This window comes from Geotrypetes seraphini, chromosome 6 (assembly GCF_902459505.1).
Source record: "Geotrypetes seraphini chromosome 6, aGeoSer1.1, whole genome shotgun sequence".
Classification (NCBI taxonomy): Eukaryota; Metazoa; Chordata; class Amphibia; order Gymnophiona; family Dermophiidae; genus Geotrypetes; species Geotrypetes seraphini.
In genome coordinates this window covers 42,684,024-42,707,717 of record NC_047089.1, presented here as the reverse complement: position 1 = coordinate 42,707,717, position 23,694 = coordinate 42,684,024, and the positions used below count along the sequence as shown (strand labels likewise).

Below are 23,694 nucleotides of genomic sequence, written 5' to 3'. Positions count from 1 at the left end.
CTTCACTGCCCTGTGGCATCCCTCCCTCCCCTTTATCTTCACGGCGTGTTTTGAGTAACTTTCACAAAGCAATTGGAGCTTGCAAACAGCGTGAGTGTGTGGGCAGAAGCTGCATCAGAGGAGAAGCTTCTGCTCACACACGCACGCTACTGCTTGCAGATTCCAACGGCTTTGTGAAGGTTATGGGGAGGGGGCCGTGGATGGCTTTGTCCCCATACCTGCTGTGAGCACTTTCCCCCCCTTCACCGTGGCGGTGGGTTACCTGCAGATAACCGCCACCGTGTCATTCTCTACTTGAACATTCATTACTCATTTTTTACTAGTACTGGGACTTGTCTGCAGGAACAGAGCTGGATTCATTCTGTATTAAACCACAACAAAGGAGCCTGAATCATCTTCCAATGAATTGGTTCTTTAACCAGTGCTCTCAAACTCACACCCGCCATGTACTATTTGGAGCTCTCGGTATGTTTATCATAATCACAAAAGTAAAAATAAGTTTCTTGATCATATATCTCTCTAGCTATAAATTACATTATTATTATTAAGACTTAGCCAAAAGAAAAGATTTATAAACTATAAAGAGTTTTACCTCATGCAAAATTATCATTTCTTTAATAAGACATTAAATATTTTTTTCTGAGGTCCTCCAAAGGGTTGGAGACAAACAGCCTGATTTGTACATATTTTGAAGAAAACAGTTGAATTTAGTACACTGTCTTGTTTTCTGTTTTTAATTTTGGCAAATAAAGAATCTTACAAGCACAGTTGACCTGCACAAAGTGTAAAATGTGTGGTGGCCCTAAAGATTCTTTATTCAAGATGAAGTGTGGCTTGAGTAAAAATAGTAATAAAGCATTTGTGTTTTAATTCAGGAACCATCATTCATCAGGATTCTCAGTAAAATTATACACTTTTTGAGTCCAGAATTCCTGAAAGCTCTCCCTAGACTCACACAATCAATTATTGTATAAGTTTTTCTAGACTGCTCTCAGTCTATGTAAGAGAGCAATTTTGAACACGCCTGGTTCTGATACTGTTGGGGAGGTTGTAATAACTCTCCTTCCATATTCCCATGGGTTAGGTGCAGAGCCGGCCTGCAAATAGAAAAAAATCGCAAGTAAGCTTTTGGCTGGCTCTACGCATGCTCCTACCCCGTGCACACACTTACATACTTACACACAGAGGTTCTGTCAATCTAACTGACTAACAGCCAGATGATTTCCTGGCTTGGAGTCATCATTTGAAGTTTCTAAGGCAGAAAGTCCTTTCCATCTCTTCCAGCTGTAGTGCAAGCTGTTCAAGTAGGGGCACTGCAAAGCAGTCTATCCCTTGGCTGTGGATCCTTACCCATCAAAGTCTGCACAGCCAGAGCTGTCCCAAAAATGGGATCCACTGCAGCACTGAAAAGTCTTGCAAATAGTTTACAAAAAAGATTGAACTTAATAGAAAATAGACACAAGTAGAAAAGACAAGCTCCTACCATCTCACTTGTAGAGAGACAATGAAGGTATTGAGAGGACAGCCCAGATGGATTTGAGGTGGAGCAAAAGATTGGTAATGAGGCTCCCTACAAGAATTCTCATGAGAAGAGATTGACTAACCCCATGTTCAGGAACACTAGAAGATTTAATTTACACAAGATTTCAACAACTCTAATCCATCCAGCATTTTGTACAAGCATGACAAATTTAATAAGACAACCCCAACACACAAAAAACTTTTAACAAAACATTACAATAAAGAGGAATATTTGATAAGATGCTGCACACACAATTACATTATACTTGATATTTATGTACAAACTAAGCTATAAAGAACTCATTTAATGGAGAAATTTAGTGACATTACAAAGCAACTCCTAAACCATTTTAAAGGTTAAAATGAAAGTGGTCCTTTAAATGTAGGCCACAATTTATTTTGCACTAACAGCAACCTGTTGCCAAGACAGGAACTTTGTTCCCATACTATCAATCTACTGCTATCCTATCTTTTGGAACTACAGTACTCTATTTAAATTGACATAATGGATTCTGTTAAACAAATGAGGATAGAATAATTAAAAGACTTAGACCAGTGCTATGTGTTTTCGCTAAAGGCTTATACTACTTATTGTTATGGATCTTGGCACAAATATCTCATCAAATTCTTCAAATGCACTGAAACTACTGTAAACTGTATCCATCAAAGTGGCACAATAAGGATTTTTTTAAAATAATATTTCTGTATACTTGTCACCTTATCATTCTTGACTTTATTATATAGAAACACCACTTTCAAATAACCAATTGTTTCGAATACATGTCCTTAATGTTTTAATATGGTCTCATACGTCCCGAAGGAGGTGGAGCTCGGTTTGGAGGAGTTATTGCTATATCCAAGTAGTCTCCGATTTGAAACTTCTGGGAACTTAGCGTCATGGAATCATCTGATCCCTTTCTTCCTGACACTGTACTACCAATCTCCTTCAATCTGGGGATATATCAAAAACAAATAGTTTGCTTTATCTTTCATTACAATATCTAAAAGGACATTTACCAATACACTTTAAACAGGTTTTATAGGATCCATCACCTACAGGTCATATCTTCTCAGTTTAGTGGTTAAAATATTCACTTTCTTTTTCAATTTTCCAAGTACCTTTCTTATTTCTAATCTTAATGTATATTTTCTGTAAACCGCTTAGAACCTAACGGATGTAGCGGTATATAAGAAATAAATTACATTACATTACATTACATTTCTATACATTGTACTGCACATTCCAAAACTTACTTGACTCAAGCTGAAGCTGATACAGAGTCTCATTAGCCCATCAGAAAGAATCACTTAAATTGGCCATTGAATGCAAAACTTATATCAGACATTATTTGACGCACAACCCTGCAGCAGTTCAACTTCAGAAATTAGTCCTCACCATCTTGGTTCTGCATAATCAAATAGTCATGCAAGTTATTGCAGCAGTTTGTTTTTACTGCTATTCTTAGTGATTGCTAGAACAGATTAGATTCCAGTAGGAAAGCATGAATCCTGAACCTGTATATCAGGGGTGCCCAACACGTCGATCGCGATCGACCGGTCGATCGGGAAGGCAACGCCAGTCGATCTCGTGTTGCCGTTCTAATCGGCCGGCCGATCAGCCTTCCTCTCCCCAAGGTTCCCCACGCACACTCATTCTTGCTGCGCCCTTCCTGCCTGACTGCCAGAACCCGTCTTCCGACTGGGGGATGAAGTCACTTCCTTCGGGAGAAGGCGGGAGGGAGGTCTAGGGAAGTCACGACCCTTGAGAGCTGAGCGCCGGCTGCCCCTGGCGGAATTGACAAGCCAGACTGGAGAAAGGCGGTCGGGAGCAGGAGGTGCTCTGCCCAAAAATGCTGGAGCTGCTGCTGTTGCTCTGACGTCTTGAGCCTGAAAATGGGAAGTTGAGTGTCGTGCTAAAAAGAGACTGGAACGGCTCTCATGGAAGACTGGCTTTTTTTATTTTCTTTTCCTCGGCCCTGGGGATCCAGAGATTTGGGCCTGCAGAAGCCTAACGCTGACCAGCATTCCTCTCCCCGACATCAATTCTTACATCGGAGAGGAATTTCTGGGCCAACCAATCGCTGCCTGGCTGGCCCGGAACTTCCTCTCCGACATCAGAATTGAAGGGGAGCAGAATGCTGGTCAGTGCAAGGCTTCTGCATGCAGAGCTTGGGGGGCGGTGGCTTGGAGGCCTGTTCCCCGGTGGCGATGGCAAACCTAGTGGCTTGGGGGAGGGCAGGGAGAAAGAAACAAAGGGGGCAAGCAGGGAGACAGAAAGAAAGTGGGCATGGAGAGAGAAAAAGAACAGGAGGCAGGGAGAAAGAAAGAAAAAGTTGGGGGAGAGAATGAGGTATGGAAGAGAGAAAGCATATAGGAGGCTGAAAGAAGGAGTGAGCTGAAATCAGAAGATGTCAGAAGAAGTGCAGCCAGTGTGAAGTGAGAAGAAGTCAGAAGAAGAAAGTGCAACCAGAGACTCATGAAATCATCAAACAAAAGTAGGAAAAATGATTTTATTTTCAATTTAGTGATCAAAATGTGTGTTTTGAGAATTTATATCTGCTGTCTATATTTTGCACTATGGCTCCCTTTTACTAAACCACAATAGCGGTTTTTAGCGCAGGGAGCCTATGAGCGTCGAGAGAAGCGTGGGGCATTCAGCGCAACTCCCTGCGCTAAAAACTGCTATGTGGTTTAGTAAAAAGGGAGGGGTTATATTTGTCTATTTTTGTATGGTTGTTATTGAGATGACATTGCATAGAGTCATCTGCCTTGACCTCTTTGAAAAAAACCCGGAATATGAATGATAATTAACATTTTCTCTGCCTTTCAGTGTGCTTTGTGGGGTTTAAAAATTTTTTTTATTGTTGGTAGATCATTTTGACTTGGTCATTTTAAAAGTAGCTCGCAAGCCCAAAAAGTGTGGGCACCCCTGCTGTATATCTTCACCTGTGAGGAATGCAGAAGGCAGTATAAAACTCCACATCATTTAAGTCAGCCACTTTAAAAAGCATGCACAAAGTTAGATCCTCTCCCTTGTCTATGGCTATTACAGCTTCTTGGCTGGATGCATCCCATCCCTGTCTCCCCTAAAGAGGAAGCACTGCCAGAGAGTAGAAGCATCAATTTCAGAACCCCAATCATCCCAGTCTTTCTCTGACTGGACCTCAGACTCCCAGAGACCTTTTTCCTGTGAATGAGCCAGGTTTTGCAGGGACAATCCCTCCTGTGTACTAACCAGTACAGTCTCAGCTGGACACGAGAGCCACAAAAACATGACCCGAGTCCCCGGAGGACCTCTTTAGGACTCCTTCAAGTGTACATCCTACGGCATCCATGCATTTTTACTTTGCTGGCAGCTCCAACTTGCAAGTGGAGGGATACACAGGTGCGCCTCAGGCACCCATCTAGTGTAAAATTGGTGTGATATCGTGGTTAAACCACCAGTAGAGTCCATTCTGACAGGGAGGTTTTTTAGAAAAAAAAAAATTGGAAAATCCAAGATGGCTGCCACAGCAGCGATTTTGGCACCAAAAATGGACCAGGTGAGCTACAATAATGGACAATTCAAAAGACAAAATTTTAGGGGAGGGGTACCCTCACAGAAACTCCTAAAAAAAAAAAACCCCCAACCAAATCTACTCCATGCCACTGTGCCTGTATCAGCTCTTACTGTAGCTGGAGAAGGGGGAACCCTTTCTGCCTTAGACAAGCAAGATATCCAGGTCTCTTCAGACTGCCTTTTTCACAGGCTGAAAAGCCTGAAACCCTCTACCCCACCAGCTTCCACACGATTGGGGGGGGGAGGAAGAACACATCTGACACCCCAACATCTCCCTACCAGCGTGGAGCCAAACACAGCATGCAATTGAACAACATGGAGACGAGCAGACTCCCAGGGGCCAAACCCTGAGCCACTCCAAATGTTAGGGCAGGCTATCCAGACAGGTGCCCTTTAGCAAGGGTAGCCCGTCCAGCTACAGACCTCAGAATACTGAGTCTGCAGCTGCTCTCAGGCAGAGTTGTGCCTCTATAGCACCTGAAGCCTTAAAATGAAATACTAGATAAAAACCTGAAAATAAGGAATTTAAACAGGGCAGATGAAGACACCTTCTTAACTCGCCTGCAGAAGAAAAAAAAACAGGAGAGAGGTGACTGGTGATGCAGGGAGGCAGAGTTGTAGATGAACTACCCACAGGTTCAACATTGGAAATTATTCTCTCATCAAGAGCGTAAGCTCCATGGAGTAGGGATAGTCTCTGTTTAGGAGAAGTGTTTGAACAATTGCAAGTGTTTATATTGACAATATGCCAATGTTTTATTTTGCCAGTACACAAGAGGGAGTGCAGAGCTGCAATATTCTATGAATAGTTATATGTCAAAGATAGGCCATGACTAATCTTCTGTATTTAAATTTAGAAAAAGCAGATGTGATGTTATTATAGGGAGAAGTATGGCCTGAATCTTTATGTGTGTTAGGGGTGACATTACTTGTTAAGAGAATGACTGTTTTAAAGGTTGGTTTGGACCCATATTTAACTAAGAAATTACAGATTGTCAAGACTGTAAAGGCATGTTTTGATCAACTTCACATGCTTTATCGCCTTAAACCATTGATCTCGACCTATGATTTTAGATCTGTTGTACAAGGGATTGTTTTGTGTTTTGCAACACACTCTACCTTGGAATTTCCAAGACAAGAGGAAGATAGTTTCAATTTATACAAAATGCTATGGCCAGATTAATTTTGAGTGCAAACAGGATAAGACATGTGACACCAATTTTGAAGAAATTACACTAGTTACCTGTTTTATTTTGAGTACAATACAGGGTTATTGATTTGATCCATCAAACTGTTTATCATCAAACACCATAGTATTAAGAACTATAAACCTGGCAGATTTTTACAATCTGGAGATAAAAATCTATTAACCTTAAGGAAGCAAGGTTACTATGCAGACCCCAGAGCAATGACATTCTGCTTGGCTGGTATTAAGATGTAGAATGCTCTGGTGGGTCAGTTATGACAATGTATTGATCAGTTTCAATTCAAGAAACAGCTAAAAAACCAATTGTTTGTCACTGCATTCTTATACTTAACTGTTCTTTGGAACAGAAAAGATAGTTCTCTTATAATTATGTTTGTTTTAACTCATGTGAACCGTTTAGTTCTTAAGCAGTATAGAACAATTTTAAATAAATCATCTATATAGGGCTACATAAGCACTATAGAAATATTAAACAATGGTGACAACTAAACCAGTGATTCTCAAACCTAGTTCTGGACGCACCCCAGCCAGTTGGGTTTTCAGGATATCCACAAAGTACAGTTACTTACTGTAACAGGTGTTATCCAGGGACAGCAGGCAGATATTCTCACAGATGGATGACGTCACCGACGGAGCCCCGCAGCGGACAGCCTCGAAAGCAAACTTGCTTTGAGCTTTCAGTGCTGCACCGCGCATGCGCGCGTGCCTTCCCGCCCAAACTAGGGGGCGCGTCTCCTGAGAGGATCCTCAGTTCAGATACCTAGCTAAGAAGCCAACCGGGGGAGATGGGAGGGTTGTGAGAATATCTGCCTGCTGTCCCTGGATAACACCTGTTACGGTAAGTAACTGTGCTTTATCCGATGACAAGCAGGCAGCATATTCTCACAGATGGGTGACCTCCAAGCTGAGTAAAAAGGGATGGAGGGAGAGTTGGCAGATTAAGAAAAAAGAAAAAAGATTTTGCAAAACAGATTGGCCAAAATGGCCATCCCTCCTGGATAAAGTATCCAAACAGTAATGAGAGGTGAAAGTATGAACCGAGGACCAAGTGGCAGCCTTACAGATTTCCTCAATAGGAGTTGACCTGAGGAAAGCTACAGACGCCGCCATGGCTCGAACTTTGTGGCCCGTGACTTGACCCTGCAGAGGAAGACCAGCCTGAGTATAGCAAAAAGAGATGCAAGCAGCCATCCAGTTGGAGATGGTTCGCTTAGAGACAGGACGTCCCAACCTATTTAGATCAAAGGAGATGAAAAGTTGAGGAGATGTCCTGTGCGGTTGCGTGCGCTGAAGGTAGAAAGCCAAGGCACGTTTGCAGTCCAAAGTATGAAGTGCCATTTCTCCAGGATGAGAATGAGGTTTTGGAAAAAACACTGGCAGAACAATAGATTGATTGATATGAAAGTCTGAAACCACTTTAGGTAAGAATTTAGGGTGAGTACGGAGAACCACCTTGTCATGATGAAAAACTGTGAAAGGAGGGGGCCGCCACCAGAGCCTGTAACTCACTGACCCTACGAGCAGATGTGAGAGCAATCAGGAACACTGTTTTCCAAGTGAGATACTTGAGATGAGCTTGATCAATTGGTTCAAATGGAGGTTTCATTAGTTGAGCCAAAACAACATTGAGATCCCAGACCACTGGAGGCAGTTTAAGTGGCGGGTGAACATTAAAAAGTCCTTTCATAAAGCGGGAGACCATAGGATGTGCAGAGAGAGTTTTCCCATCCAGAGGATGATGAAAGGCAGCAATAGCACTGAGATGGACTCAAACAGATGTAGATTGAAGTAAATATTCCAAAACAGAAGCCAAAGAGGAAGACAGTGGCTGCAGTTGACAAGTGGAACACCAAGCAGAAAATCTAGTCCATTTTTGATTGTAACATTGACGAGTTGACGGTTTCCTGGAAGCAAGTAAAATATCTTGAACAGACTGAGAAAAAGAAGAAGAGTCTGTCAGGTAGAAAGGTACCAAGCTGTTAAGTGTAGAGACTGCAGATTGGGATGAAGTAAGGAACCTTGACTCTGAGTGAGCAGAGAAGGAAAAATTGGAAGAAGCAGAGGCTCCCTGGTGCTGAGTTGAAGTAGAAGGGAGTACCACGATTGTCTGGGCCACCGAGGAGCTATCAGAATCATGGTGGCGTGTTCCGACTTTAGTTTGACTAGAGTCCTGAGAATCAGAGGAAATGGAGGAAAGGCATAAAGGAACTGAGCCCTCCAGTCCAGGAGAAACGCACGGCCACCAGACCAATCAGCAAGCAAGGCTTTCATCTGTGTACGTGCTGAGCTCACTGCTCAGCATGGCTATTTCCCGCCGCGACGCCAGACTTGTAAGTTGCATGCCTGCGTGACACACTACCGGAGCCACGGCAAAGGTGGAAAAGAGCCGCATGCGGCTCTGGAGCCGCGGGTTGCCGACCCCCGCGGTAGACGGAGGGACCACACGGAGTCACCCACCGTACCACCCGATTCGGGTAAGCGCAGGTATCGGTGGGTGGCTTATTTGCGGGGGGGGGGGTGCCTTATTTTACAATTTTTTCTAAAAAGGGGGGGCTGTCTTATTTGATGGCCCTGCCTTATCATCGGGGAAACACGGTACATACCAGGGGTAGGGAACTCCGGTCCTCGAGAGCTGTATTCCAGTCGGGTTTTCAGGATTTTCCCAATGAATATGCATGAGATCTATTTGCATGCACTGCTTTCAATGCATATTCATTGGGGAAATCTGAAAACCTGACTGGAATACGGCTATCAAGGACCGGAGTTCCCTACCCCTGCTACATACTATCTGGATAAAACTGACAATCCAGAACACTTGGCATCTCCTGCGTTAATTTTTTTCAGTGGCTGTGTGCTAATGCTAACATACAACCAGAAAAAGATATAATTGAGAGGCCAAAGTTTACAGCCACACTAAAAATTGGCTTAGGGCATGAGTAAGTCCCACATTAGGGCAGGCACACAGTCCATTTATTAACACAGCTTAGTAAATGGTCCTCTTAAGTAGCAACAGACCAAGCAGTTGGGAACTAAAGGATTATCACACCTAAATTTTGTTCTCTTCTGCAACTACAGCAGCAAAGAGGGCAAAAGTATGTTCTAATTATCTCTGAAATCCAGGAAAGATAAGCAGGACTGCCTGGCAATGAATTTAAACCTCAGCCTTACCCAGCAAAAGGAAATCTTCACACTACATTCCTGCCTGCAACCCCGGCTTTTGCCTTAATGGTTTACATTATTAAATTGCCAGTTATCCATGAAAAATTTCACTATGAAGTTTTCTGTGTTTATATTAGATCTTACAGCTTCATGTTATCTATTTTTTATTTTATAAATCTTTATTAAGTTTTCAAAACTAACAAAAGTGCACAACAATATACATACATATATTAATAATCATAATAAGCACTTATAAACAATCAATAGTAATATAGAAAAAATAAAACCCCTCTCCCATTCAACACATTCATCAAGGAATAAAACCAGACAAAAGACATACCCTCCCACTTCTGAATGTGTGTATACTAAAACACCAGAAAATAAAAAAACGCAACTATAACAAAGCCACAAAAGACATCTCATACTTGTAACATAAACATAAGTTCTCCCACCAAAAAGTATAACTAAGGCGATCCCAATTTTTCCAATTACGAGTCACCATTTGAATGGCTACCCCGGTCATAATTAGGAAAAGCCAGCATTTATAGCGGTCCATAGGGGGCTTAACATGCAGTATTGTTCCACATATGACTACCTCATATGTCAATGGAATTGTTGATTCCAGTATGATATTAATCTGTCCCCGTATTGACTTCCAAAAGTTGAGTATCAATGGACAATAGAACAGATGATCCAATGTCCCTATGTCCAGATGGCAGTGCCAGCATCTATTAGAATTAGAACTGTTTAATTTGTGTAAACGAACAGGGGTCCATAAAGATCTATGTAACAAAAAAAAAAAAGCCATGTTTGTCTCATAGATGCTGATGCTGTACATCTCATCCTCCAGGTCCAAATTCGTGGCCAACGAGATGCAGAAATATACTGCTTTACCTCAATGCTCCAACTGTCTCTAAGACTATTTTTTGGTTTATTCAAGAATTAAGAAATTAATTTCTGGCGGCCTATGTCATCTATTAAAAGCAAATACCTTCTTAAAATTATTCTGTTTTCTTACCTGTAAGCAGGAAATTTGTTATCAGGAAATACAATTGCAAAATTAAAATGTGTGCCTTTCTTCCGAGCTTCTGGATACACTTCTTTCACTAAACTTGTCAACTCTTTTAGTGTTGCATCCATCCTTTAAAAAACATATGTATGTCATATTAGTAAAACCAGAATTCTATTTATATCATGTTTTTTGAAAGAAAAAAAAAAGTGTTTCCTCCTTCAGTCCCCTCTCCTCCCCCAAAAAAACCACACCATTAAAATGAACTAGCATTAGTGTGATGATAAAATTTAGTCTTAACATGTTAATTTCCTTTCCTCAGGTCCCACTAGACCAGTCCAAACCATACCTGACTGGCAGATGGGGGTGAAGAAAAGAACAGTTTCCAGCGATAGCACTCGCATAAAAAAAAATGGTGCAGCATGAAGCTAGTCAATATATTATACCAAAGCTAAGAGAATAACCCCTAGGAATAAAACTGAAGCCTCAACAGAAACAAATGAAAACCATTAATCAATTCACTTAGGGAACAAGCCAGAACTATACAGAGCAGTTTGTGGTTCCTGAACCACAGGAACAAAAAAAAAAAGATATCTAACCCAGTGTCTTGTAGGACAGTGTTTTTCAACCTTTTTACACCCGTGGACCGGCAGAAATAAAAGAATTATTTTGTGGACCGGCAAACTACTAGGACTAAAATTTAAAAACCCCATTTCCGCCCCATCTCCACGAGCTCAGTCACCTCAGTAACTATAGGAAAATAAACAAATATAGTCCACATATAGACAGCAGATATAAATTCTCAAAACTGACACATTTTGATCACTAAATTGAAAATAAAATCATTTTTCCTACCTTTGCTGTCTGGAGATTTCATGAGTCTCTGGTTGCGTTTCCTTCTGTCTGTGTATCCTTTCTTTCATTTCTTTCTTTCTGCACTCAGGCCCAAGAATTGTCCCTTTCTATTCCCTCCCTCTTTCCTTCCTATGTCCTTAGTGCCCCCAGTGCTTCCTTCCCATGTCCTTAGTGCCCCCAGTGCTTCCTTCCCATGTCCTTAGTGCCCCCAGTGCTTCCTTCCCATGTCCTTAGTGCCCCCAGTGCCTCCTTCCCATGTCCTTAGTGCCTCCTTCCCATGTCCTTAGTGCCTCCTTCCCATGTCCTTAGTGCCCCCTTCCCATATCCTTAGTGCCCCCTTCCCATATCCTTAGTGCCCCCAGTGCCTCCTTCCCATGTCCTTAGTGCCCCTTTCTGTCTTTAGTGCACCCAGTACCTCCTTCCCATGTCTTTAGTGCCCCCAGTGCCTCCTTCCCATGTCTTTAGTGCCCCCAGTGCCTCCTTCCCATGTCCTTAGTGCCCCCAGTGCCTCCTTCCCATGTCCTTAGTGCCCCCAGTGCCTCCTTCCCATATCTTTAGTGCCCCCAAGTGCATCCTTCCCATATCTTTAGTGCCCCCAAGTGCATCCTTCCCATGTCCCTCTCACTGCCTTCCACACTTTGTCCCATCCCCACCCCCGAAACCAACCTGCCTGCCTGTCTACCTCTCTCTCTCCCTCCATGGCCAAAGCCAGCCTGCTTGCCTGCTTACCTCCTTCCCTCCCTGCTGCGCAAAAAAAAAAAAAAAAATAGCCTCCCTCCTTCCTTTCCCTGGGTCGGCTGCTATCTTACCGCCCTGCTACTGCTAAAGCCGACACAAAGTCTTCTTTCCAATGTCAATTCTGATGTCGGAGAGGACGTTCTGGGCCAACCAGGCAGCGATTGGCTGGCCCAGAACGTCCTCTCCGACATCAGAATTGACGTCGGAAAGAAGACTTCCTGTCGGCTTTAGCAGCAGCAGCAGGGCTGTAAGATAGCAGCCGACCCGGGGAAAGAAAGGAGGGAGGCTTTTTTTTTTTTTGTGCAACAGGTAGGGACAGGAAATGATCACCTGTCCCGTTGTCCCCGAGCACAGCTTCGGGACAACGGAACAGGAGGTCTGAAAACGGGACCTATAGTCACCTTAATCTTGCCGGTCCTGCGCGGACCAGCAGAAATTTCCTGTGGACCGGCACTGATCCGCGATTGAAGAACAATGTTGTAGGATACGATGCTAGACTGGTCTTAACAGGACTTAGACAAGACTAAATTTTATCTTATAAAGTTAAACCAGTTTGTACTAGTTGGATATCCCTTAGGAGGGGATGGAAGCAAGGCTCTCTGCACTACTGTTTTGCCAAAGGTGCTGTTGCTTCTGGCCAGACATTCAATTTATAATGCTTCACAAAGGAATACAGAGAGGACCAATTTGCCACCCCATATATATATTCTTTGTCTCAACAGAATGAAACTTGAAGCCCACAAGAACAACTAAGCTAAAATGTAGGTTGTCCCAAATTATCTGCCTAATTTAAATAGGGAAATACTTTTAAAACCAGTAAGAGGAATTATTTTTTTCAGAGAATAGTTAAGCTCTGGAACACATTACCAGAGGTTGTCGTAAGAGCAAATAGCATAGCTGTTTTAAGAAAGGTTTGGCAAATTTCCTGGAGAAAAAGTCCATAGTCTGTTATTGAGAAAGACATGGGGGAAGCCACTGGATCTGTAGCATAGAATATTACTACTCCTTGGATTTTGGCCAGGTACTAGTGACCTGGATTGGCCATCCTGAAATGGGCTACTGGGCTTGATGGACCATTGGTCTGAACCAGTAAGGCTATTCTTATGTTCTTAATGGCCACTTCTTTGTGCAGCCTGTGAAACAGCACAATCAATCTCACTTCCTGAAGTCATTAGTGGCTGTGAAGTGTGCGTACAGTTTTGTTAAGATATCTAACTTACGTAGCTTGTGATCTAGCCCACCACTTGGGGCAAAGGCTGATAAAGAAACCACCTGACTGATGTGAAAGACAGCCTACCTTCATCAGAAAGGAGGGTACTGTATGAAGTGATACAGAATCCTCCAAAAAAGAAACAAGGATCCCTGCATGAGAGAGAATGTAGATCAGAAATTTGGCAGGCAGAGTAAATTATCACCAAAAATGCAGTCTTCAGGGAACACACCAGGCTTTGAAGATTTTCCAGACTCTTAATGTAAGCCAAGGAGAGTTTACAAGCCCTCAAAAAGCCTTCATTACTGCTATTGGGTAGCCTCTGCACTTTTAACCATCACTTCTGAAGGGCCAAGCCTGAGCCAGAAGGGATCTTAGTCTTCCATGATGACCAGGTTTTGATGCAGAAGCCCTCTCCCCTTGGGAGGAGACGTTGCCCACAACCAGATGGATTACGATCATATAAGCAGGAGTTAATCTGGATCTACCAGGAATGGGTGTGCCTCAGTTCTCAAGATGTGGTCAAGCAGGGAGGAACACGTATAGTGGCTCTTCTCTGGACTAGAGCTGTATCCCACCAATCTCATTGTAGCTCCAACTCTGAGCTTCCCTCCAACTCCCAGCTTTAGATCTAGCACCTATTTTCCCTTCAGCTACAGTCCGACCCCCTCTACATCAGTACCTCCTTCCCTCCAGCTCCAACCACCCCCACACTGGTCCAACACCTTTCTTCCCCCCAGCCCAAATCCAACACCATCCTTCAGCTCCACCTCTGAAGACAGCCAGCAAACACCCACCCCATAAGTACATCGATTGCAGCAGGCAACATCCCCCACCAAGGGTCAGCATCTCCTTCCCAGCTCCCCTTGCCAGCCAACCCACACTGAAAAATCTTGAGAAGCCTGCTCCAAGGAAGATACATCAAGGAAGGACTGGTCGGCAGAAGTAAGGCCTTGGAACAGTACTCTGAATATTTTTCATCATTGGCACGGGTGGCTCCTTCAGGTAAAACTGCTGCCACTCTGAAAAATCTTCAGAGGCCTGCTCTAGGCTTTTTCCTTCTTCCAAACAATCCTTCAATGTAACTTCCAGTTTCGCAAAACTGGAAGTTACATCAAGGAGAGGTTCGTTGGCTAAATGAAGCCCTCTGAGAAGGCTTTGCAAGATTTTTCAGCGTCGCGCAACTGACTCATTCGGGTAAGGTAGGCACCAGGGGAACTGGAGATTAGATGCTGAGCCGTAGGAAAAGGTAATGTCGCGCTGATCTGGTGCAATTTTTTGCCACGGGAATAAGGCCGTTTAACCACTCTAGCGGGGCGGTGGAAGACCTTGTTCCCATTCCCACTGTAAGCTGGCTACATTGTTTCCCGTTTTTGCGGGCTAACCACAGGTTGCTGCGGTTCACCACAAGAACCCTTCACCATGTCATTATCTATTTCCAATCTCTGCCACCACAGCTTACTTTAACTAAGATGTCATTTAAGTTTTGCTTTAATTTTCTACATAAAGATCTTCTGTGTTTGCAGACAATGAAAGCAGTGCATGCATATAGATTTAATGCATATTCATTGGTAAAATCCTGAAACCCCAACTGAGTTATGCCCCTCAAGGATCAAGGTTGTCCACCCCTGCTCAATAATATATATTCAAGTCTTCAAGTCTCTTGTTATACATCTTTTGGAACCTTCCTCTGAACCATCTCAAGGTGATCAATGTTAACAGATTTCGAGAAAAGGTTTAAGAGGTCAGGTAATGAAAGACACAGGGCATGGAGGAGCTAGTATTGGATTGCATATGGGACTTGAAAAATGCATTTGCCAAAAAATGATAGAATCTAATGGGCCATTTTGGGCTTTTCTATGTTGCTTTTCAAGCTTCTTCTAATCTATAGCTTCTGCACACTCCCCCAAAAGATATTCATAATTTTCTAATAGCCACTGCCTTGTATGCTGCACTGCGTAAATTTATAATTTACATTACAAAAAAAAAAAAGTTATCTATTCCTGTTACAATTTAAATTTTCCATACTTTTGGAGTTTTTTAATTTGAAAATTTGCTTGATGGCTTCAGCATTTACATTATTTGGTCTGTACTTTTATTTCTTTGTATTTGGTATTTACTACTCTATATTTCCTGATTGTCAACAATAAAAATTGTTTATCCATAAAATTTACCATAAATCAGTAACATTACAGTATTAGACATAGGGCTCCTTTTACTAAGGTGCGCTAGCGGTTTTAGCGTGCAACAATACCGTGCGTGCTAAATGTTAACGCCTCCATAGCGCGTGCATTAGTATTTTTCGTTTAGCGCGCACTAATCTTTAGCGCACGCTAAAAATGTTAGCGTACCTTAATAAAAGGAGCCCAAAATATCAGCAAACCTCCCTCTCTCCTTCCCCAGTATATAAGCAGCTGGTAAACAAAAGCAAAATTATTTTGAAACATCTTACTATGGCTATCCAAGTTAATACCCCAAAAGACCCACTGTCCTAAATACCAAAGAATTCACAAGCAATTTCTCACAACATTCATCCTCTACACGTTATGACATATGGTACTCCCCCGATATTTGCGGGAGTTCCATTCCAGGAACTCAGCGAATTTCAAAAAACTGCTAATGCAGTTTTTCGCTTTTCAAAAGGCAGGGGAGGCAGGAGAGGGCAGCTGGAGCACCAGGGGGTGAAGAAAATCATTCACAGTCTGCTCCAACTAGTGCTGCCCAATTCGAATCGGGTGAATCAATTTGAATCGATTCAATTTTAAAAAAATAAATAAACAAATCAGCCTCCCGATTCAATGACTGACCCTTCCCCTGTGACTTCCTAAAGCAGGAGCGGCAGCATTGCCTCTTCCTGGCCGTCCGCTCCTGCTTGAAGGGGGAGGGTCAATCAGAAAGGCCTGCATGTTCCCCCAGCTTATCCGCACTTACTTAAAGCGGCTAATATGGCAGTCTGCAGGATCGCTAGTGCTATAGCGATCCCTGCAGCTGCCCGTCGTCCTCAGCAGCACGTTCCCTCTGCTACGGTCCTGCCCCTACTCTGACGTCAAGGGCATGATCGCGGCAGAGAGAACGTGCTGCTGAGGATGACGGGCAGCTGCAGGGATCGCTATAGCACCATCAATTCTGCAGGCTGCCATATTAGCTGCTTAAGTAAGAGCGGGTAAGCTGAGGGAACATGCAGGCTTGTGTGGGGGGAAGCAGGCCTTTGCGGCGAAGGGCAGGCCTTCGCGGGGGGGGGGGAGGAGGAGGAAGAGTGTCTTCACGGCAGGGGGGCAGGCCTTTGCGGGGGGAACTGGCCTTCGCGGCGGGGAGAAGGCCTTCACAGCAGGGAGGCAGGCCTGTGCAGAGGGAGGAGGAGGAAGAGTGCCTTCATGGTGGGGAGGCAGGCCTGTGCAGAGGGAGGAGGAGGAAGGAGTAAAAGAGGGGAGGGGAGATGCCAGACTAGGGGTGAAGTGAAGTGAAGAGAGAGACCAAACCAAAAAGAGGGGGGAGGAAAGCAGAGGAGAGGTGCTGGACTAATGGATAGAGGGATAGAGAAATGCAACACCACAAGGGGAAGGGTACAAGAGGGACAGATACTGCTCCAAAGTAGGTGGGCAGGGTGCAGGATGGCAGGAGAGATAGTAGGAGAAAGCCTGTACCTGGGGAAGGGGATACAGGAGGTAAGGAAGAGAGAAAGAAGAAGATGGATATGGGAAGAGATAAGATGCTGTGCATGGAGGGAGCATAGGAACAGGGACACAAGGGGGACAGTACTGGAGAGGAGAATAGGGACAGGGACACAGAAGAGAGATGCTGGATGAAAGGGTAGTTGAGAAAAGGAGAGATGGTGGATCTGTGGATGGTGGGGTCCATTGCTGCAGCTGCGGGGGGATGGAGATGAACAAAAGGAAAGATGCCAGACCTCCGGGGGAGGAAAGGGAAACAGAAGGGGAGGACAGAGATGGAAGATGGATGGTTAGCACCGAGAAAGAAGAAAGAAGGAGAGCCTGATCAGAAGACAACCAGACCAACATGATTTGAAAAATGACCAGCCAAAAAAGGTAGGAAAAATAATTTTATTTTCTGTTTTGTGATTACAATATGTCAGGTTTGAAATGTGTATCCTTCCTTCCAGAGCTGGTGTTGGACCGCGAACGTGAGCTAGGATTTAACAGAGAGAGGAAAAGTATTTTTTGTTTACACTACAGGACCAGTGTGGGTAGGAGAGGGCAAAGGGGGTGAAGAGGCTATAAAATAAACCCACCAAGATGTTTGGAAAAAAACATCCAATTGGGCAGGAAAATCGAATCGAAAAATCGATTCAATAGGCTGAATTGAATCTAAATTTTTTTTCCTGAATTGGGCAGCACTAGCTCCAACCACCTCTTCCTGTAGTAATGTCAGGCTACACCAATCAGGAGCTGCTTTGACATGCAGCTCCTGATTGGTGTAGCCCAACTTTACTACAGGAAGAGGCGATCGGCGAAAACCGCGAGTGAGTCCGTGAACTGCGAATTCACAGGGGAACACTGTACTTAAGAATCTAATGTGCCTAATGCCTTTTTTTTTCTTTTTGCACTCTTTCATTCCCTTAAATATTACAGCACAGGAATTATTTATTTATTAAAAAATTTATATACCACATACAACTATGTGGTTTACATATCATGTACATAAAATGTTATTTCCCTGCGATTTCCACACATAACAATACATAACTGGACAACATCATTAACATCCCCCAATATAAAATATCAATATACCAAGTCAAATCAGATTTCAATAGTTAAGGAAGCAAACAGCCATTTAGATCAAACGATCCCTTCCATAGTAGATGACAAAACCACTCCACATATACAATCTAAGCAAGTCAAATTCCAACAATCCATGAATATAAGCAAGCTTTAAAATATACATTACTGTTAGTGTATTCAAAAAATATATATATTTTCAGATGGAGAAATATTGTCCCAGATATTTCTTTTCTAATTCAGAAGCAACTTTTGAAAATAAAATGTTGAGCATCTCTGGTTTAAAAAGACTCACCAGGTGTAGATCTGCAACTCACTAGATGGAACGTTTCCTCTAGCAAATTCATCCATTCTATGGTGTCTTCCATTATTGGTTGTGAACACCCTCAACAAAAGTGGACATGTCTAAACAAAAATAAATCAAAATAAAACACTTTAGTAGCTATTTTTTTTCCTAAGCATCATGTACCATGTCAGTACTGCATATATCAAAAACCCATACACAGAAAATCATTCTAGATAAATAAACTACACTGTTTTCAAACAAACTACCTATATACAGTACAATCCACCAAGTAAGGAGAACTGGGTCTCACAACTATTTAGAATGCCCAAGCATAAGTTAAAACGGCACTATTTTATCCAAACAAAGCCTAAAATAAAATGACAGTCTAGTGAGAGACATGCTGAAAATTGATTGTTATGATCAGAAATAGAAAATCAGTGTGAAGAAAAAAAAATAATAAAGTAGTATCTTTCCGTTTGTCTATGGATTCTATGTTTTTGTGTACTGTCTTTGACAACTTTTTGTTTGATAGCATTTTGTCTAGAAATGCATAAGAAAGGCTACACATTTCAATAATAATAGCCCCATCAGTGTTGCACAAAGCTAACTGAAACAGCAAACTACATCTTGTTCTGATATCTCTAGGATGCCCAGGTCCTGGTGTAGGACTGAATTAATGGAGTTAAATCAGCCAACATTGGCTGGGTCACATATAAAGACATAATAGGCAGGTAGAAAATATCAGAACAAAATAACTACAGTATCGACTTCTTCACGGTTCAAATAAATATAATTTTTTCTCCTTTCACATTGGCCTCAACCTAAACTGGATGGGGGAAGGGAAGAAATCTGCTTCTACTAAAGCAGGGTTTCAAGGTCTTTAAACCTAAAGTGGTTGAACACACGAGGTATTAAGAATAATGTGAAACAAGATGTGTGGAGAGGTAGAGTTTACAAGTATCGTACGAACAAATTTGGAATTTTATATCGGGATTGTGCTGCAAGCCTCTTATGTTTCGTAACCACACCACACCAAAGTAAGTGCAGCTTTACATCAACATTCTTTTTCCCATCACAGTATTTAACCGACCGTTCAACGGCTAAAATGTTGAATTTCATTTCATCCACTTTAAACGTAGGTATCGTCCGCAACGGCCCTCCTGTGTACATCTCGCTTACCAACGTAGAGAAAACCAAGTATTTACATAAAACCTGACTTCAAGCCCCCTCCCCCTTCCTCTTCAGGAAGACGAAAACAGGCACCATCCAAAGGATTGTAGCCATGAGGAAAATCTATCGGTCTGTAGTGGCATCGCACTATTAACCCCGCATCCCTCCTCCGGTACCTTTTCTCTGTCTATGGGCTTCTCCGGTTCTTTCTTAATCTCCTCCTGGGTGACACGGGACTCCACCGCCATCTTTCCCCGCGCGGCAGCCATAGATGCGCCTAAATCAGAGACCTTAATGCAGGCGTACGCGATCTGAGGCAAATGCGCACGGAGGTCTCGCGAGACTAACAGTTGACCTTCAGGTCACGCTCAACTTTGGTCAGGAAAGGCGGAAGAGGGAGGAGCTTTTTATCTCTTCAACGTCATTCTAGTGCAGTCATTTTTGGAATTTTGCAGTGAATATTTTTTTTTTATATATAGCTCAGCTAGTTAGAGAGAGTTGTTGTTCATTTATTTATCCAGGGAAGGGTTGAACATAACTGCTTTACAGATGGATGGACACTAAACCCTGATCAGTCAAAAAGGTTGATTAAATTTTGCCCCGTTGCATCTATGGATGTATAGTTCTGATATTTCATAGTGATTTTCTTGTAAATTCATGCATATAGAGGAACAAAACCATGAGTGAACTAGAGACTGTTCAGCTAAGGCAGTGTCGCTCAAACTTTCACAACCTAGTGTATAGGACTTTAAATAAATGCCATGTGTGATACACCAGACACCTTTTATTGAGTGTAAACACATTTAAAACAGCTATAACTTTCTGTGCTCAGAGAACTGTAGTCTGAGACCGTTAAGTGAGCAAGACCAGCCCACCATTTAAACGGCTCGTTTCTCAAGTGCTCTAGTTATTGTTTTTTGTTTTATCTTCTTAGCACACAATTCTCTATGTCCTCTCTCTATCCTCCTCACATGTTCCTCATCTGCCTTCTCAGTGTCCCTATTCCCCACCCCATGTCCAGTAGTATCCCTGTCCCTAGGCTCTCTCCATACCTAGCATCATAAGAATAGCCATACTGGATTGGATGTCACTGACTTAGTAATCAGATTGGTTATCCTTTTCTCAATGTCACTGAAATGCCTATCAGATGATTATTAGGAACAAGGCTTCAAAGGATACCATAGCCATATTGTGTGAGAAGATTGTAATGGTGTCTACTCCAGTACTTTGGTAAGAGAGAGGGTGCTTGTGCTTGCTATCAAGATTATTTGGTATATATAAAAAAGATGTAAAAGTTTTTTTATATAACAATGTGAACATTTTTAAGATGTTGAAGAGAGTGGTTTGGACACAGACTCATATATGTCAAAATTCTCGTTACAGAAAAAATATTATGTGCCACCTCAACCCTGAGGAAATTTATGAAACATGATTTAATGTTGGAAGAAGTGAAACTGATATGATATATAAATTGAAAGAGATATCTGAAGCCAAATCAACAACAGATGTGTGTTTTGATAATTACAAATTATGAAAAGCGAAAGAAAAACAATTGAGAAGAGGATAAGCACTGTAAAAACGCTAGAGCAAGCATGGTCCTTTTTTAAGGACACAGTCACCGAGGCGCAAAATCTATACATACCGCATATCAACAAGGAACCGGCGTGGCTCCCTGTAGCAGTCAAGGAAGCGATCAGAGACAAGAAGACTTTCAGCCTCTTTTACAAAGCTGCACTAGCAGCTGCTGCAAGACAACAGCCCTGAAGTCCTTTAAATCTCTATGGGCTTCAGGGCCATTAGCGCGGCTTTGTAAAAGAGGCCGTTTGTTTAAGGAATGGAAAAGGTCAAAAATGGACAAAAAGTAGAAAAAGCACAAACAACATCAAAGCAGGTGCCATAAGGCGGTAAGAGGGGCCAAAAATTACTATAAGGAAAAAATAGCCAAGGAGGCAAAAAACTTCAAGCTGTTCTTTTGATATATTAAGGGGAAACGACCTGCGAAGGAAGTGGTGGGGCCGTTGGATGACCATGGAATAAAGGGAGTGCTAAAGGAGGACAAAGCCATCTCCGACAAACTTAACTGAAGAGGATATACACAACATACTGGAAGCCAACAGGCTATATGCAGGAAACAAAAATGGGAAATTGACAGGGTTGACGGTCAGTCTAGAAGAGATATGCAGGCAGATTGATAGGCTTAAAAATTATAAATCCCCAGGACCAGATGGCATCCATCCAAGGGTAATCAAGGAACTGAAAGGGGCTCTAGCTGAACTGCTTCAACTAATAGCCAATCTGTTGATCAAATCAGGAAGGATTCCAGAAGACTAGAAAGTGGTGAATGTTATGCCGATCTTCAGTAAAGGTTCTAGGAGAGATCCGGGAAACTACAGACCGGTGAGTCTGACCTTGGTACCGGGAAAGATGGTAGAGGTGCTGATAAAGGACCACATCATTGATCACCTTGACGGACACAATCTGATGAGGACCAGCCAGCACAGCTTCAGCAAAGGAAGATCTTGCTTGACGAACTTGCTGCACTTCTTCGAGGGAGTTAATAGGCAGATAGACAAGTGTGACCCAGTTGACATTGTATATCTGGATTTTCAGAAGGTGTTCAACAAGGTTCCGCATGAACAAGTACTTCGAAAAATTGTGAGCCATGGAATCGAGGGTGAAATACTCAAGTGGATTAAAAACTGGCTGGTGGAACCCTGAGGGCGACGCCTGGGGTGACCCCATGTGCTTGGTTGAAGGAAACACATTAGAGGGTGATATTACGCACCTATTACACTCGTACCCAGTTGTATTACAGTGAGGGGTCTTCCTACACGCTGTGTCATAAATGTGGGATGGGGGACACACTTTGGGACATGCCTTTGGACCTGCCCCATTATCCAGCGCTTCTGGAGGCGTATAATCTTTTACATGTCTGGGTTAATTGGGAGAGCCCTGTGCAGTATCCCGGCCCACTTTATCTTGGATTTGCCAGAGGCTTTTGGCCATTTGACTAGGGGAAATCGGGCTCTGTGCAGGAAGATGAGTTTACTGGTCAGGAAATGTATTCTTCAGTGCTGAATGGTCCCTGATCCTCTGGCGTTTTGGCATTGGCGAAACCAGTTGCATTAGTTGGCCATCTGGGAGGCACGAGATGCAGGAGAGGCTAGGAAGCGAAAGATGTTGTTCTTAAATATTTGGGAACCGTATCTGCAAGCCTTGCATCCAAAGGGCCGCAGTGCGGTCTTAAGATGGGTGTCCTAATCTGGGCACCCAGATAGTCGGGCTGGGAGAGTACTGATGGGGAGAGATGGGGAGTACCATTTGGGGGGGAGGGGTTTGGAAAGGTTCTGGAACTTACATACGGACAAGGTAAGAGGGATTCAGTGGGGGGAGGGGGTGGTGTGGCATTTTCGGGGCTCATAACAGTCCAGGGCCTCGGAGTGCCTTTTTGTTCTCCTTACCCTCGCTCACCCGCAGTAGAGTGGGCTGGGGGGGGGAGTTTGGTTGATGTTCCTTTTTTTTGTCCATGATTGTTATACTATTATATATGATGCATATTTGTTTGTACTGAGCACTTTGGGGTGCCTTGGCATTGTATTTGTTGTTGTTTGCATTAATAAAAAATTGTTTGAACCTAAAAACTGGCTGGTGGATAGGAAACAGAGAGTGGGAGTAAATGGACAATACTCGGACTAGAAAAGCATCACAAGTGGAGTGCCATAAGGTTCGGTACTTGGACCAGTGCTCTTCAACTTATTTATAAATGACCTGGAAATTGGTACAAGTGAGGTGATTAAATTTGCAGACAATACGAAGTTATTTAGAGTAGTGAAGACACAGGAGGACTGCGAAGACCTGCAATGGGACATAAACATGCTCGAGAAATGGGCCGCGACATGGCAAATGAGGTTAACATGGATAAATGTAAGGTGATGCATGTTGGTAACAAAAATTTTATACATGAATACAGGATGTCTGGTGCAGTACTTGGCGAGACCCCCCAGAAAAGAGACTTGAGAGTACTGGTCAACAAGTCAATGAAGTCATCCACGCAATGCGCGGCAGCAAAAAGGGCAAACAGAATGCTAGGAATGATTAAAAAGGGAATCACGAACAGATCGGAGAAGGTTATCATGCCGCAGTACCAGGCCATGGAACACCCTCACCTGGAATACTGCGTCCAGCACTGGTTGCCGTACATGAAGAAGGACACAGTACTACTCAAAAGGGTCCAGAGAAGAGCA

General features: G+C 43.1%; 1 protein-coding gene across 1 annotated transcript; it reads right to left on the bottom strand.

Annotated features, from left to right (window-relative positions):
• Positions 1–1,353: 1,353 nt before the first annotated feature.
• SAP18 (Sin3A associated protein 18) lies at positions 1,354–19,823 on the bottom strand. Its single transcript, XM_033947383.1, has 4 exons — positions 19,627–19,823; positions 18,290–18,399; positions 10,465–10,587; positions 1,354–2,472 (listed from the first exon to the last, which is right to left on the bottom strand). The coding sequence occupies exons 1-4, from the start codon at positions 19,717–19,719 to the stop codon at positions 2,316–2,318; spliced, it is 483 nt and encodes a 160-aa protein (XP_033803274.1). The 5' UTR covers positions 19,720–19,823; the 3' UTR covers positions 1,354–2,315.
• Between the last annotated feature and the right edge of the window lie 3,871 nt (positions 19,824–23,694).